Here is a 15,286-nt window from a genome sequence, read left to right as displayed (position 1 = left end):
AAAAAAGAAAGAAAGAGACGTAAATAACCTACGATACACGAAGCTTAAAGACAGTTTCACTCTTTGTAGTTCACTATACAGTCACGTAATTGGCGTTGTCGGGCGAAAAAAGCAACATATTTTGCCAAATGTGACGGACTATCTGACCAATCACACGCCACTTTACTTCGAGGCCAGTTGGTCGGTGGTACGCATGTGCGCACGGGCACCAATGTGTGAGATGAAAAGAGAGGTAAACAGCTAACAGTTAGCAACGACAACGGTAAGATCTATTATTTATCTTTATTCCTTTCATTGCATTTCATATTTACTGTATATATGTTCGCAATTTTAAAATTTCTTAAAGACATTTGCGGTTGAATGACTGCGTCCACCACCGGCTCACACGGTTTGGGCTAATTCTGTCGGCAGCACCATGCTGTTTGTGCTTTAGCATGCTAACGATACAGATGTGATGATGTTAACACTTGTTTCTTCATTTGATAGGATCAAAATGGATGCACAGAAAGATTTACAACCACCCAAGCAGCAGCCTATGATCTACATATGTGGAGGTGCGTTTCTGCTGTTGGCATCTGTCAATGTTAAAGTCACTACAGCCGTGACTAGGCTAACGATGCTACCAGTCCTGATCTGATGCTACTAATATACTGTGACTCTGTTAGGGCTGGGCTTAAAATGTATTTTCCCGATTCATATCGATCTTCATTTGAAAGATATCGATTCATAAAATCCTTAGATCGATCTGATGTAGCCATTACACTGTTGCACTGTGTACTTCTGGAGTGGGGTCATGTTAAATACAGGTGCATTTATGTATCTGCTTTTCGATCAATTTAATGTAAAGTTTGTAACCATGAATATTTTTAATAATACACCAGGTTAGAGAGTTCCATCTTTGTATAATTTGCAACATTGGTTTTGTGAAAATATCTTCAATAACAAGCAAATTGGTATTAAAACTGAAATATCTCTAAATGAATCAATATTGAATCTGAACCTTGTGAATCAGAATCAATCAAATCAATTCAGTAAATCAATAGTGATAGTCACTGTTAGTACTTATTTAACTGCTGATGTCTTGGGTGTCCTTGTTACGTTGTATTGTAAATTAAATAACACAAGTAGAAGTGATCCATCAGTACAATATAGCGAGGATTCTCCTACTTTTTAGTACTCTAAATTAGTTCCTTTAAGTCAATATAGTCTAAGTTGATACAATGAGTTATTATTTATTTGTGTCATACACACAACTCTGCCCAGACTACATTGGAGCAAAATAAACCACAATTTAATACAATCCACAGTTATACTACACGTTGTGTTTACAACTCAGGGCTAGTATTACCCCGACATAAATGGTATCAGTCCTCATTTAATTGTATTTTTCCTGTATAATTTTTTCTGATTTTAATTGCAGAATGTCACACTGAAAATGAAATTAAGGCCCGTGATCCTATCCGATGCAGAGAGTGCGGCTACAGGATCATGTACAAGAAGAGAACAAAGAGATGTATCCTTTAAACTGTCTGTTGCAGTGTACATACAGTATCATTGAGCTAAAGTTTGTTTACCAGTATAGGTGATCAAATGTAAGGGTTTAAACCGGTTTAAACAAATGCATACACACAAATTTGGATGACAAACATTTTTGTAGACCATATTCATGAAATGCCATACATTTCCTTGACTATATGATTTCAGTGGTTGTTTTTGATGCCAGATGAAGAAGAGGAGAGCAGCTGTAATAATTGTTATTGTTGTGTGCTATTTTTGTAGTGTATGACCATGTAAATAAATAGACCATTTGACCTGACTCAACATTTCAGATTTTGGTTAAAGCCCACCATCGTTACAAACAGTGCTTTTTGTTTTTGCCCAAGAGAGACGGATGGAAGTTTTGGTTGATTAAAAACATGATTTTTACTTACTTTGGCTGTTTTCAATGTATTTTCTTTAGTTGTTTGCCTTCATATTTAAATGATATTGAGAATATCAAGGCTGTACTGTTTTTGGTCCATCAAAGTAAACTAATGTGTAATCTAGTTTACAAACAATAATAAACAGCAATATAAAAAAGGTAGATTGAAATAATCTTTCTCAAACAATTGTATGCCAGTTTTGAGTAAGGTTTTTTCAAATATTTCTAAACTTGTACTCCACCCTTATGTCCTATTTATTACTGCTGTGAGGCAAAATTAGTCCAACAAATTATACTCAGGCAAACTGATGCTGTCTGATACAATAATTGTACAATAATTTATACTTTTAACATGTAATTATAAATATATTTGAAGTTATACATGTTCAATTTGTGTTGAACAATTATTATATAGATATTGATTCAACTCCAAACTATTTTGTGCAGGCAGATGTTTCTATTATTTTTATCTAAGCCATTTAAACCAGTGATGCTGGCTAAAAGACAAATACCCTTAAAAGCGGCTAAAAAAAAATGTGGAGGTTGGTTCTGTACCGTTGTGTGTGAGGCACATGTCACCAGATGGCGGAGTATTCCCGTGGGATTTGTGTTTAGGATTAATTAAATGGGATGGACTCCACTCCGGGTCACCTAAGTAAATAAGGCTGCTATTAGTAGCCACATAGCTAAGCCTAGCATGGAAGCTTGGACCAGGGTGAAAGCGCCTCGCTTGCAAAGGTATAGTAATCACTTATTTTTAACACTATCTCCTACTCCACTAAACAAACGGTGTATCTTCCTTTGGTAAAGAAAACGAACGGCAGAAAGGTGGTCCGCTAATCTTTTACTGCGGGCTATGTGCTGGTCCTGGACCGTAGTAAATACTGGACTACCGGTATTTTCTTTTTTCTTCTTTTTTTTTTTTTAGCTGGAAGCAGTTGCCAGGCAACCATGAGAGTCCTCTGTGTATGGTAGTTTCTGCAGTAGTTTGCCGTGTTTCTGTACATATTATTATTACACAAACAAGCCATAACGTGTTAATAATATACAAGATAAGTTGAAATATCTGCCGTGCATTTTGAACCTTTGGACGCAGTCGGGCTAGATATTGCTAGTGGTCATGCTAAGCTAAGCTAAGCTAAGCTAAGCAACTCCTTGGCCTCAAGTTTCAATTCACCGTAATGACACGAGCAGCGTCAGTTCAGTTGTAACATCTTATTAACGGTAAGGTGGCCGAAATCTTTTTGACTACAATATAATCCTATTTTTTTAATCTGTAAAAAAAGAAGAAAAGAAGATAAAACTAATGTAATATACATCACGTGTATGTGCTTTATGATTCAGCCCAACAATAGGCTTTATTCACGGGAGACGTTTTGACTGCTCATAGTGGGAATAGCAAGTACAGGTGTTACTAATACTGCGTTTTAATTACACGTCCAGAAACCAGTGAGTTAGCATGTTCAATAGCAGGACCCTGAAACTAGTGTTTTGATTAAATAGATTGACAAGAAGACTTCCTCTCCCCAGGGTAATTTGCTGTGAGGTCTAATCTGAGGCTCTCCCATCAGCGCTGTCCTCCTCCTGCAGCACTGCATTGCCGAGGCCCTTCCCCCCTCTCTGTGACAACACCTGTGACGTCTCATCCAGGGGGCGTGGCCACCAGAAATCCCCAGCCAGGCACAGATGTAGCTGCAGCTCTGAGAGAGAGAGAGGGAGAGGCAGGGAGGCAGGAAGAGTTTGAGCACACTGCAGAGGGAGTGCAGCTATGGGGAACACGCAGGAGAAACCCTCGGGGAGCGGAGGAGGGGGAACCAGATCAGATCAGGCCACATCAGGGAGCGGGACGAGAAGCCGGGGCGGAGGAGGAGGAGGGAGCATGAAAAAGCCCCACACTCGGGGAGCTTCACAGAAAGGGGTGGCCAATGGCACACAGAGGGACAGCAACCCTGCGGGTGGACAAGAGGAGCAGGACAGTCCTGCAGTGGACACAAGTTACCTGGACGCCCCTGCTGGGGCCCTTCCCCCTCACCTGGCTCGGTTCAAGAACGAGGGAAACCATCTCTTCAAACACGGCCAGTTTGGAGACGCCTTGGAGAAGTACACCCAGGCTATTGATGGGTGTGCTGAAGCAGGTGGGGAAGAAATTAATTGTTTATTTTCCTAGAGTGATCACCGTAGAATTCAAAGAAAAAACATGCTGATTACAAATGTAGGTAGTAAAACATATTTTACCCTCACACTAAAAGACATACCGTAAAACCTGTCTTACACAATATAGACAACATCCATTTCAAAGCAAATTAAGTAACAATTATTTTCTCAATAAATCAATTAATTGTTTGTTCCATAAAATGAAGAAACAACTAACTAGCATAATAATACTTGTATAAACAGGGCACAACCAGAAAATATTCCATTTACAATCCTACAGGACTCATACAAGCTAGAACCAGTGACAAGAGTTGTAGCATTTTTATATTCAGCAATGAAAATTGTTGTTGATTAATGTGCTGTTGATTGACTAATTGATTCATCAATTTAGCATAGCTTTGCAGCTGCATACTTCACGTTATACTTAATTCATGCTGAGCTTCTAAATGATCTTTTACAGTATAAATACTTAATTCTGTAGTGACTTAAGTAGAAACAACAACAGATCGATGGCTCGGTGACAGACAAAAAAAGCCACCTCTAACATCTGTGTATTAGCTCTTGTAAGTTAATCAGTAGAAGTTGACTCAGTGTCATTCGGCTCCATAATAAGTTATGAATGTCTTATGCCAGTGCTTGCCATGCCGCATTATTTCCTCTCTATCTGCCCTGTGTGCATGAACATCCTCTCCATCCTATGTTATATTTAAATTGCAGGATGAGTGTAGGTCACTTTTCAGATATGACACCTGTCCGTGTGGAGATCTGGTAATAGTTTTTACACAAGCTTTCGTAAACAAAAGTATTTGAGACATGAGGTATCATTGCTGATTCATAAATGCAGCCGAGTGTTGGCACCATACAGTCTATGGTTGGCACAAGCCAGTATGACTGACCGTGGGTAGGAGTCATGTACTGGTGCGTGGGGCTTTTAGGTGAGATTGAATATCATGCTCCAACTTAAAGAGCACTCAGCCAACTTTTACTCACGGGAGTTGGCAAGAGTCACCGCATCTTCTGCAGCACCGGAGGAAGACTTAAAACGATTAGCGTAGACTTAGTGTCATAGCAGACTTAACAGAACAATGCTTTTGGACTGACTGACAACAATGTCATTTTGTATTTTAGCTAATATTATTGAGAGGTCACAGTGAAGAGGGGTATTGATGAAGACTGCTGTAGGACACTGAAGCAGTGTATAATGATGGATGCTCATCTGGAGAGTTGTGAAAACTGCACAGGAGTGAAAGGACAGAGTAGAAAATGACTCTGCCAGAGGGACTGATAACTCATCCATTCGTCTGTCCTCCCCCCCCCCCCACAGCATCCCCAGACAGTGTAATGACTCTATATATTGAACTGTTTGTGCTGTCATGATTTCTCTTTGGTATATAGCACTCAGTCCAAACCGCTGAGCGTATCATCTCATTTTCACAAGAGCAAAAACTATTGTATTATTGATTGTGTTTTATACTGAGATGACCGGGGTGTCTGGACTTTTCATGAGTTATGGTTGTTCCCCTGCAGGTGTTGACAGTCCAGAAGACCTGTGTATCCTCTACTCCAACAGAGCTGCCTGCTACCTGAAGGATGGAAACAGCGCAGACTGCATACAGGACTGCACCAAGTACGTGGTCACTGATTTTAAAGAGGAACTATGCAGGATTTTTAGCTTAACTGTGCTACATTTTAACCTTAATTAAACAGCTTCGGAGTAATTGTGATGGTTAAATAAACTTGTTACAGGGAGAATGGAGGCTCTCTGCCTTCCACGTAGCATCTCTTGGCTGAAAAACAACTTTGTAAGATCAGCACCTTCAACCCAGTGTCCCAGCTCTTGTCCCTGCACACCGCAACACGAACGCGCCCCGTAACCCGTAATCCCTTGTTTATGACAGATAGGACTACACAAATATACACGTCGTAATATCATATATGATATATGATGTTATCTATCGCTCTATTGATTAATTTCTCACCGGCTTCGTTGTAAACAAATGCACATGGCCAGGACGAGGGTTAGCAAAACAGAGGAAAAGCGACCGGACTTAGTTCCCCTTCAAGTTTTCCACTGATTATTAGCCCTGTACTCCTGTAGGACTGTTGAAGCCAACATGTCTTTTTTATTCCATACATTCTTATTCCTTGTCAAAACCTATACTGCAATGTAACTGGAGGAGGGATTTGTGTGTGTGTGTGTGTGTGTGTGTGTGTGTGTGTGTGTGTGTGTGTGTGTGTGTGTGTGTGTGTGTGTGTGTGTGAACATCTGTTCAGTTGTGGTCTTCAGCCCCAACCTACACTGACTTTTGACACTACTTCAGCCACAGAAATATTTATACAAACCTTGTGACATACAAGTAGTTCAACTTTGATATATAAAATCAGATCAGTTCATTACTTCAGTCCTTTCCTTACATGCTTACTCAAAACTCTACATTGCTTGTTGTGTTACTTTTGTTGATATAAATTGCATTTTCATAATCAGCTTTAAATGAAATTTGTAGGTCTTTTCCATATATTGTTTTAGGCTTTTATGTTCTTTAGGTTTATTAAAAAATGATTAGTAGTTAGTTAGTTAGGAGATAGTTATCATTTGGACTTTCTGGTGACTGGTGACTGAGTTGACAAATACCATCATGTACTTGTTTGTCCTTTCTTCAGTGAAGAAGCTCATCAGAAAGTTCTATAGAGTAAATCCAAATTTTAAAAGCTTATGTCATCTCGTAATGTAAAGATTTTGTTGGATTTGTTTAAACTCTTGAAGAAAATCTGAAGTATTTTCTCCTGAGTGTTAAATGAGCTGTCAATATATGTATTTAACTCCATATTGCTATATTGCTATAGATGCTATATTCTGGTCACTCTCTGCTCTTGATCTGATGTCCTTTCTTTCTTTTTTTCCCTTACACCCCAGGGAGGGGGCTCAAAGGAAAATGAATGAATGTTAACTTGAACTTCGCATCACTTTATCTGTACAAAACATCACTTAGAATAAATATATTAATAAAATCCATAGCAGACAGGAGGGGTTAGTTGACAAGGGGCATTCGTCCATAAGAACAACTGTGTGACTGCCACAGCTCAGCACACAGCTACTAGCTCAGCCAATAGACTGGTTTTCCACAAAATCCTTTATAGGATCATAAACACAGGTCGCCCATGGAGCAGAAGTCTTGGGTTTGGTTTTGTTCATCGCTCCAGGAGACTGCAGGAATCTCTCTGTCTAAAACAAACACTCGCTCACATGTTTTTGAATGGAGAGCTTTAGATCAGCTCAGTTACTCCTGCGACACAGTGTGCAGGTGTAGAGGGTTTGATCCTCTGTCTCTGCGTCTCTCTGATCCTCTTAGGGCTTTGGAGCTGCAACCTTACTCCTTGAAGCCCCTGTTGCGCAGAGCTATGGCCTATGAGTCACTGGAGCGCTACAGAAAGGCCTACGTGGATTACAAGACCGTCCTGCAGATTGACACCGGCGTGCAGGCGGCTCATGACAGCGTCCACAGGTCAGCTCAGCTCAGCTCTGCTAAACGCACCAAGGTTCATCAAGGTTCATTCAGAAGTGGCTGTTGTGTTTTTCCCCAAATCATATGATAATGTCACATTGTGTATCAGCCTGCACTATATTTTCATTTAATTCACTTATATTATATCTATGTTGAGTGAAATATTTAAACCTAGGGGGTTTGTAAGCTTTACTTATGCCTTAACTTATCCCAACAAATGCACTTTAAAACCCCCCTTTGCCATTCACATGTTGATGTTTTACACTGTCTGTTTCGTGCCAGGATCACTAAGATGCTGATTGATCAGGATGGACCTGAGTGGAGGGAGAAGCTTCCAGAGATCCCCGCCGTCCCTCTGTCTGTCCAAGAGCAACACAGACAGAAACCCGTCAGCATCGAGGTGGCCCAGGCCCGAGCCGCCAGGGCTGCTCAGGAGGAAGGTGAATGACATCACTTCCTTTATAGAAGCGTACATTTTAAATATAAACACGTGTCACGAGTGTTTAACCTCCATGTTTTCACTCGCAAGCACACACACGTCAAAAAGTATTCACAGTCACAGCCTTCGTTATGTGACTTAATTATTTAATGATTTTCAAAAAGACATACCAACCATTTAAGAGATACATTCTCTTGTTTTGACATAATAATAATGATAATGTTTATCTATATGTTAATATTATTTCTTCTCACGTTTATTAAATTGTTTAATGATTTCAAATATTTCCCAATAAAATGTGATCATTAAAACTAAAATTACATCCCTGAATTATGGAAACTAAGGCAGCAGCGGCAGAAGTCGGTCAGGGAAAGGCACTCCCACTGAGAGATTGTGTGTGTGTGTGTGTGTGTGTGTGTGTGTGTGTGTGTGTGTGTGTGTGTGTGTGTGTGTGTGTGTGTGTGTGTGTGTGTGTGTGTGTGTGTGTGTGTGTGTGTGTGTGTGTGTGTGTGTGTGAGAGTGTCTGGGTGGACTATCAATCAATAATGCAGAGGGCAATGTGATCTACACAGAGTGTAGTGCTGCTGTAATGGAACAATCCAGGTCAGGTTTCCTGCTCACACAGATCAGAAGACTCCACACATACTGTACATTAAAATATATCTAAATATATGCTGTGTAATATACAGCTAAAAAACACACACACATGCAATAAAAAAATAAAAAGCTTTATTTGTATTTACAAGCATGATTTAAATCGTACACTGACAGGGACAGGACATATACATTATACGTAAACACCAGATGACTGTATAGCAGATAGACAGAGCAGAGCTAATCTCAGAATAGCACACTGCTGTTGCTGGGGAGACAGGTTGTCAGAATTGCAGAAGTTGGTATCTTTTAATAAGTGTTGCATATTTGCTGTGACAAAATAGGATCTTACCTCTTAATGTATAAGGTGTTAAACACTGACAACAAGTTATTAGGGAAGACGTTGGCAGTCATTCAGCAAGTACTGTAAGTCAGTGCAGCTACAGTCCCTGTTGTGTTTTGAGCAAAATGCACAGACACACACCTACCCTCTCCCTGTGCATATAACTTTCAGTTTAAATGAGGTGAGGAAGTAGGGTCATGCCTTTAGACTGAGGGATGCTCGACAAAAGATGAAATGAATCACACATATACAGTGCAAATTAATGTTAAACAGATAAAATAATATTAAAAGATACTTAATAGGGGAGATTTATTTAAAAGCTCCAACAGATGTATTATATACCACAACTCTAATGAACAAACTAGCAAACTATTAGATATAATTTACATTTAATATATTTCTCAATTACAGTTAGATTCACAACAGACGTTACTCAGTGTTTCCCACACATTCATTTACAGTATTCGTGGCGGCCCACCATGATTAAATTACATCCGCCAAGAATAGATTTTTCAGCTTTTGGTTTGACCAACGCAACCATCGTACCATTCATTCATCTCCGCATAGCGCTCTTTCTCCATTATTGTCGTTCACACACACAGACGAGCGCGCATGCATGACAGTAGTGCGCGAGACACGTACAGTCCGATCGCACCCCCCCCCCCCCCCCCCCCCCCCCCCCCCGGCACAGTCTCTGTGCAAACCTGTGGAAACACTGTGTCGACAGTTTTGAAGAAGCAAATACAGCAGATTAGCTACAAAATAAAACAACATACAACTAAATTCCATACAATAAGCTATTTTTAAAGAACCACCCGAACAGAATGAAGCAGATAAAAGATGAATTGCAGTCCTCTTTAACTGTGATAAAACTCAACATGTTTCTTGATGTTCATCGGGTTCATTTACAAGAGTGTGGTGCTTTAAATAGCTGCAGATAATTGAGTGCAGTACTGTGCTTGAGCTGTTGTTGATATTGAAATGAAAACTCCCGTGGCTCTCCTGATGCTCGCAACTGTTCTCACTTCCCGTCGAAGCGCTCGTTCTGTTAACAAACACTTCCCATCCCACTAGACTAGTGCATGGTTTTATAAATGTGTGATCCTGTCGTCCAGAAACAATGAAAGGAAGACGATCCATGATTGACTGAGTGATTGTTTTGGTTCTGATGTCCATTTTTGACATTTGTAGTGGTGAATGAACTGGAGACCATGTTTTATTAAATAACCTCTTCTCTCAGTTATGAAGGGAGATTTTGGAACAGACTTAAGAGTGTTGTTACTGTCAAAGTGACAGGTACGACTAACTAGTTGCACAATGACCTTTCATCAAACATGTGTTACTTTGATGGCATGTTCAGTCAGTTTTCTTGTCTCACTGGATAAATAATTTAGACTTTATATCAATACTTGGTTCTTCTGATAAACGCCAGGCTAGGATTGTGTGTGTGTGTGTATTGACAAGTGTGTTTAAGTGCTCGTGTGAGTTTTCCCCAGTCATTAGACATAGTGTCTTTCTCAGCACAACAGAGAGCTCAGTAAGCAGGAGCGCAACCATCAGACTGCTGCTGCTGCTGCTGCTGCTGCTGCTGCTGCTGATCGACTGATGGATTCATTCATCACTGCTGAAAAAAGTTTGTGCACCAAACTGACGCATGTTCAATGCACTCTGGCCTTGACCGTGTAATGAAGAAAAGAACATCCTTCATGAAATGTTCAATCATGTTTTCCATTCGGTTCGATCGATCAACAGGACGCTGACTGTTAACTTTGTACTGCTACATTTTCCTGCACCTGTTTAAGTGTTTAATTTTGGGTCATTTCTATTTTTCTGTTGACAGTCAGACGAAAAGAGGCTCAGTTCACACTGCTGAAACAGAAAGGCAACGATCTGGTCAAGACGGGTAACTTCCAGGGGGCTCTGGAGAAATACAGTGAATGTCTCGCCATAAAACCTGACGAGTGTGCTGTCTACACAAACAGGTACGTCTGAAACAACGCCAGTGTGCAACTTGAATTCTTACTCACGTACACGGAGGAGGACTGTTTGATCTCAGAGTGCAACAGTGGGAATTTCCACATGTTGAATCATCCCCGATTTAAAGTGTGAAATAAACACTGTGCTGCTGCGTGTGCACAACAACCTCTGTCTTGTTCATCCACTCAGCCAGTTTTCAGTCAAATGGCAGCAGCAGCAAAGTCCAGGTTACATGTTTACATATATTTTTAATGTTGCAGACAAGGAGGCTGTCCCAAAGCTGTGGGTGTGATAAAATGCTAATTCTTAAAAAAGCAGTAGAGGGCACCACATAATCATCCAGGTGTCAGACGTAGTCCATTAAATCTCACTGTGGCTAAATTCAGACATGTAATGTAGCGTGTGAGAACAAAGGCAGCCACACTCAGCTTCATAACAAATATTATGATTCATATAATATTAGATAAAGAGATTTCAGTCTATGGCTGCAAATAATGAGAAGCTGATTAGTTTGCATGTTGAGGCATGAATAATAGAGAAGCATATAAATAAAACAAAGATGTACCAAGGTCTGATAAGAAGGTAGCCGTCTTTAAACTGGTTTAAACTGGTTACCAGATCAAATATTATTTTTTCAATGTGAAAATATAAATACTAAGTAAATCAGTTAGATGTGCTCTCTGTTTTTATTTAAATGGTTTTCTAAACATGGATGATAAGATGATGCCCGTTACTAAATTTAATCAAGAATGTATTGAATTTCATTGAAAACAAAGTTATTGGGCTACATTTTTTTTCTTAATAGAATTTCTAAAATATCAGACAGATATAGACTTTCTGTCCTCTAATCTCCAAAATGGAAGTTTTTAACAGTAATGGAGTAGATTGATGGCTCCGTCCTAAATATAATTACCAGCGGTGAAATCCTGGCATGCTGCAGGTTTTTCACTCATTCCCTCCTCTTCACTCTCCTCCAGAGCCATTTGCTTCCTGAAACTGAATCGCTTTAATGAGGCCAAACAGGACTGTGACTCTGCTCTGCAGCTGGAGCCAGGGAACAAGAAAGCCTTCTACAGACGAGCACTGGCTCACAAAGGTTTAAAGGTGCCTATCATCACCAATTACAAATATGCTAGTTCATTTTTTTGTTTAGAAGAGTTTGTGCATGTAATTATCTTTTATTTTCTTCTTCTGTGTGTGTGTGTGTGTGTGTGTGTGTGTGTGTGTGTGTGTGTGTGTGTGTGTGTGTGTGTGTGTGTGTGTGTGTGTGTGTGTGTGTGTGTGTGTGTGTGTCTGCATCTGACTCCAAATTTAGGACTATCTGTCAGCCAGCAGCGATCTCCAGGAAGTCCTCCAGCTGGACCCAAACGTCAGGGAGGCTGAGCAGGAGCTCGAGGTGGTGACAAGCTTGCTGAGGCAGAGCCTGATGGAGAACACTGCACATCCAGCGAGGGTAGGTGATGGAGGTCGACTGATGGAGGATTTTTAAAGGCTAATATTACAATATTATTAATGATAGTTGGGAGTAGGGAAAAGCCAATACCCCACGAAAAAACACACACACACATTACCATGTGTAACACATTTTAATCACGATAATTCCTTTTCTCCCCAGTCTTCTCATGTGGAAAAGACCGTAGGCAGCTCTAGAAAGCATCGCTTCCACAATATAGGAGTGTAGTTTGTATTTAGTGGACAAACATTAACATTATTATTATCTGTGTGGAGCATGCACAAGACAGCAATAAAGATAATTGGCATGAAAATGATGAGTCCATAGAGAGTTTCTACATCAATGCAGCAGTGAAACAAGCTACAAAATCTCATCTTCTGTTCCCAGAGTACAAACTTCTCTCATCAGGGAGAAGATTTCGAATTCCAAAATGCAAAGTTATCGTTTTTTCCAGCCATTTTTCACACATTTTTCATACCTTTTTAAACCAGCGTCTTCTCTGTCAGTGCGGATACCTTTTATGTGATGTCGTTGATCTGTGTTGTTTCTGTTTTTAGGGACATGTTTTTTATGTGATAATGTCTTTTTAACACTTTGAAGCAATGGACTGTAGCACTGTGCCCAAAACAAATTTCCCCTTGAGGAACAATAAAGTTTACTTTACTTTTTTTTTTTTTTTTTTTACTCGTCTTCACTGTACACGTCTTGATTTCTAATTACATCAAATAACAAGCAACACCACTAAGAAGCTACTTCTGCTGATATCCTGCAGGTTTGATAACTCCTTGTGGATCCGTGTGGAGACAGAGGAATGGATCCGGTGTGGGCTGGTGTTGTGCTGCAGCAGCTCCTGAGGAAAAAGACTTTAAAAGCCATCAACCGGAGTAAGTAAGACTGGCGTTAACTCCGAGGACGGGCTCCTTGGACGACCAGCTTTTGAGCTCTGCACCATCTGCAACGTGTGCAAACCACACCATAACTCCTGAGTGCACAACCTTACATAACGGGCAGCTTTGTTTCAAAAAAGCTAAAGTCAAGGTACTTGACCTGCTTGCACTATAAGTCATTCACATTACGATGTAATATACTGTACATATAGATTCATGTACCAGGCTGCCGAGCACTGTTATTTGTTGTAAAGTTGTAAAGTAAAATGGGGGAAAGACAGAATGTGTAATGTGTGCCTTATTGAGATTTCAACACGTTAGGATGAGACACGCCAAGATTAACAGTTTTGTTTAAATTTGTTTTAAAGATGTTTGGTCCCAAAACTGACTGACAGACATGGATATAACTCAGCTTCATTGTGTGTAGACTGTAGAGATTAGGAAGGGCCAGAAAGATCAATCAGGTCAATAGGTCATTACTTATCTGGTGCATTCCCTACGTATCCAGGGTTCCACCTATTGCAGCTAATATACGTTTGTCACTGTTTACATCTGTTATTATTACAGCTGCCGCCAACAGCTCAACATCATATAGTGTTGGTTATTGCTTTAGTACAGAAAAAAAACACACACACATCGTGACAACACTGCTATTTCAATGAGCTCCTTAAATTTCCATTTAGATCCATGTAAAGCTCCAGACTGAATAAAGATGCAGCAGGCTAACTGGAATTTAAGACTTTACATTATGAGCTTAGCACTTAAGTTATAGTTAATCATAAGGTTTTAGATAAATATCCAACTGAAGTTAGAGTTATTGATGTACTCTAAGACTGTAGGTCTCAGGTTTAGTTTTAAATGTAACCAGGATGACTGAGAGTCTTTGTGCAGAACAAGGAACAAGACAGCGAAGACCATTGTTCCCCCAGGTTATCCGATGTATCACTCATGGACATCAAAACAATACCCAAAGGCAATGACATACTTATTTTTATAACAAACAAAACGAAGTCTGATACACTCACAAAGCTCGGGGTTTGTGTGCTCTGTCGAGTGGCTGAAGTCACAGATTCTGCCTTAATGAACATGATTTCAGATGCTGCTTTGAGTATCTAAATATCTGAATAAACTTAACTTTATCCCATTTCTTTTTCTTTAACTGACCAGTTGAGATCATTTTTAAGTAGCTGTTTTTCTCCACCCACCCTCCACTTGTGCAAAAGGACAGTTAGGTCAAAACTATCAATAATCAAATAACTAAACGTAAGACCAGAACGTCATTCTTTTTGTGAAGTTAGCGAGAATTCACTTTTCACTTACACAGGTGTTTTCATTCTTTTACTAATTAGAGCTCGTTGGCAACTCCCAGTGTCGACCTGAGCAGAGCGCTAATGAACTCCGACTTAAAACACCTGTGTGTTTGAACACATTATTGTTCAAGAGAGATCTTCAGAGCTGCTTTGTTTCTCCACACCCTCCGCTCTTTAAATAAATCCACAACACGTAAAATCTTTGTACAGCACAATGTGCCACAGCATTTCTTATTTCTCCTATACTTGATAGTATTAATGTGCTCATTGTCCGGCCTGTACCCTTGGTTTATCTCCTCGTCTTTGTTTTTGTCTCCTTTGTTGTCAAAATAAAAGCATATGAATCTCATCTAAATGAAAACACTTGATATGAGGCTTAAAGCGTTCCAGACAATGTTTGTCATGCTTCTTGGAATGTAAAAGCATGTACTGTATGTAAATAGTTCAAATGCAAATGTAAATAATAAAATGCAATGTGAATGCTTCAATTTGACCCTTTTTTCTACAGATTCACATGACTTTATTTCAAAGATTGAACTACCGGTATTTACATTTTTAAAATAAAGTGTAAACAGACAGTTATGTTTAATTTTTCTACAGTGATTGATCTGCAACTGGTTGAGCTGAGCCACTCACTTGTCTCACAGTTCAACAGTAATTACACGGCCAGAATGACGTGTGAAGGCTGCACCACTCAAAACAATC

At 39.8% G+C, this 15,286-nt stretch overlaps 2 protein-coding genes across 3 annotated transcripts; both read left to right on the top strand.

Moving 5' to 3' along the window:
- The first annotated feature begins 156 nt into the window (after positions 1 to 156).
- polr2k (RNA polymerase II, I and III subunit K) lies at positions 157 to 1,910 on the top strand. 2 transcript variants are annotated; one of them, XM_083981829.1, is made up of 4 exons: positions 157 to 262; positions 487 to 554; positions 1,421 to 1,513; positions 1,705 to 1,910. In XM_083981829.1, exons 2-4 carry the CDS (start codon positions 494 to 496, stop codon positions 1,725 to 1,727), a joined length of 177 nt encoding a protein of 58 aa, XP_083837955.1. In that variant the 5' UTR covers positions 157 to 262; positions 487 to 493; the 3' UTR covers positions 1,728 to 1,910. The 2 variants fall into 2 exon arrangements, with proteins under 2 accessions (XP_083837955.1, XP_083837956.1); XM_083981830.1 differs by having other exon boundaries at positions 203 to 232.
- A 688-nt stretch (positions 1,911 to 2,598) lies between these two features.
- On the top strand, positions 2,599 to 14,821 carry spag1a (sperm associated antigen 1a). Its single transcript, XM_083982590.1, has 9 exons — positions 2,599 to 2,659; positions 3,452 to 4,056; positions 5,603 to 5,702; positions 7,426 to 7,578; positions 7,861 to 8,018; positions 10,795 to 10,936; positions 11,909 to 12,035; positions 12,247 to 12,384; positions 13,157 to 14,821. Exons 2-9 carry the CDS (start codon positions 3,690 to 3,692, stop codon positions 13,160 to 13,162), a joined length of 1,191 nt encoding a protein of 396 aa, XP_083838716.1. The 5' UTR covers positions 2,599 to 2,659; positions 3,452 to 3,689; the 3' UTR covers positions 13,163 to 14,821.
- The last annotated feature ends 465 nt before the right edge of the window (positions 14,822 to 15,286 follow it).

The sequence above is a fragment of the Trachurus trachurus genome, assembly GCF_905171665.1.
Source record: "Trachurus trachurus genome assembly, chromosome: 11".
In the NCBI taxonomy this organism is placed as follows: domain Eukaryota; kingdom Metazoa; phylum Chordata; class Actinopteri; order Carangiformes; family Carangidae; genus Trachurus; species Trachurus trachurus.
This window is presented reverse-complemented; position numbering and strand designations above follow the sequence as displayed.

Bases quoted from the DNA above. Each gene is read 5' to 3' on its own strand.
- polr2k (XM_083981829.1), top strand. From the start codon at position 494: ATGGATGCACAGAAAGATTTACAACCACCCAAGCAGCAGCCTATGATC. The intron at 555-1,420 runs GTGCGTTTCTGC...TTTTAATTGCAG, and splicing joins TATGATCTACATATGTGGAG to AATGTCACACTGAAAATGAA. The intron at 1,514-1,704 runs GTATCCTTTAAA...ATATGATTTCAG, and splicing joins CAAGAAGAGAACAAAGAGAT to TGGTTGTTTTTGATGCCAGA.
- spag1a (XM_083982590.1), top strand. From the start codon at position 3,690: ATGGGGAACACGCAGGAGAAACCCTCGGGGAGCGGAGGAGGGGGAACC. The intron at 7,579-7,860 runs GTCAGCTCAGCT...GTTTCGTGCCAG, and splicing joins GCTCATGACAGCGTCCACAG to GATCACTAAGATGCTGATTG. The intron at 12,036-12,246 runs GTGCCTATCATC...CTCCAAATTTAG, and splicing joins TGGCTCACAAAGGTTTAAAG to GACTATCTGTCAGCCAGCAG.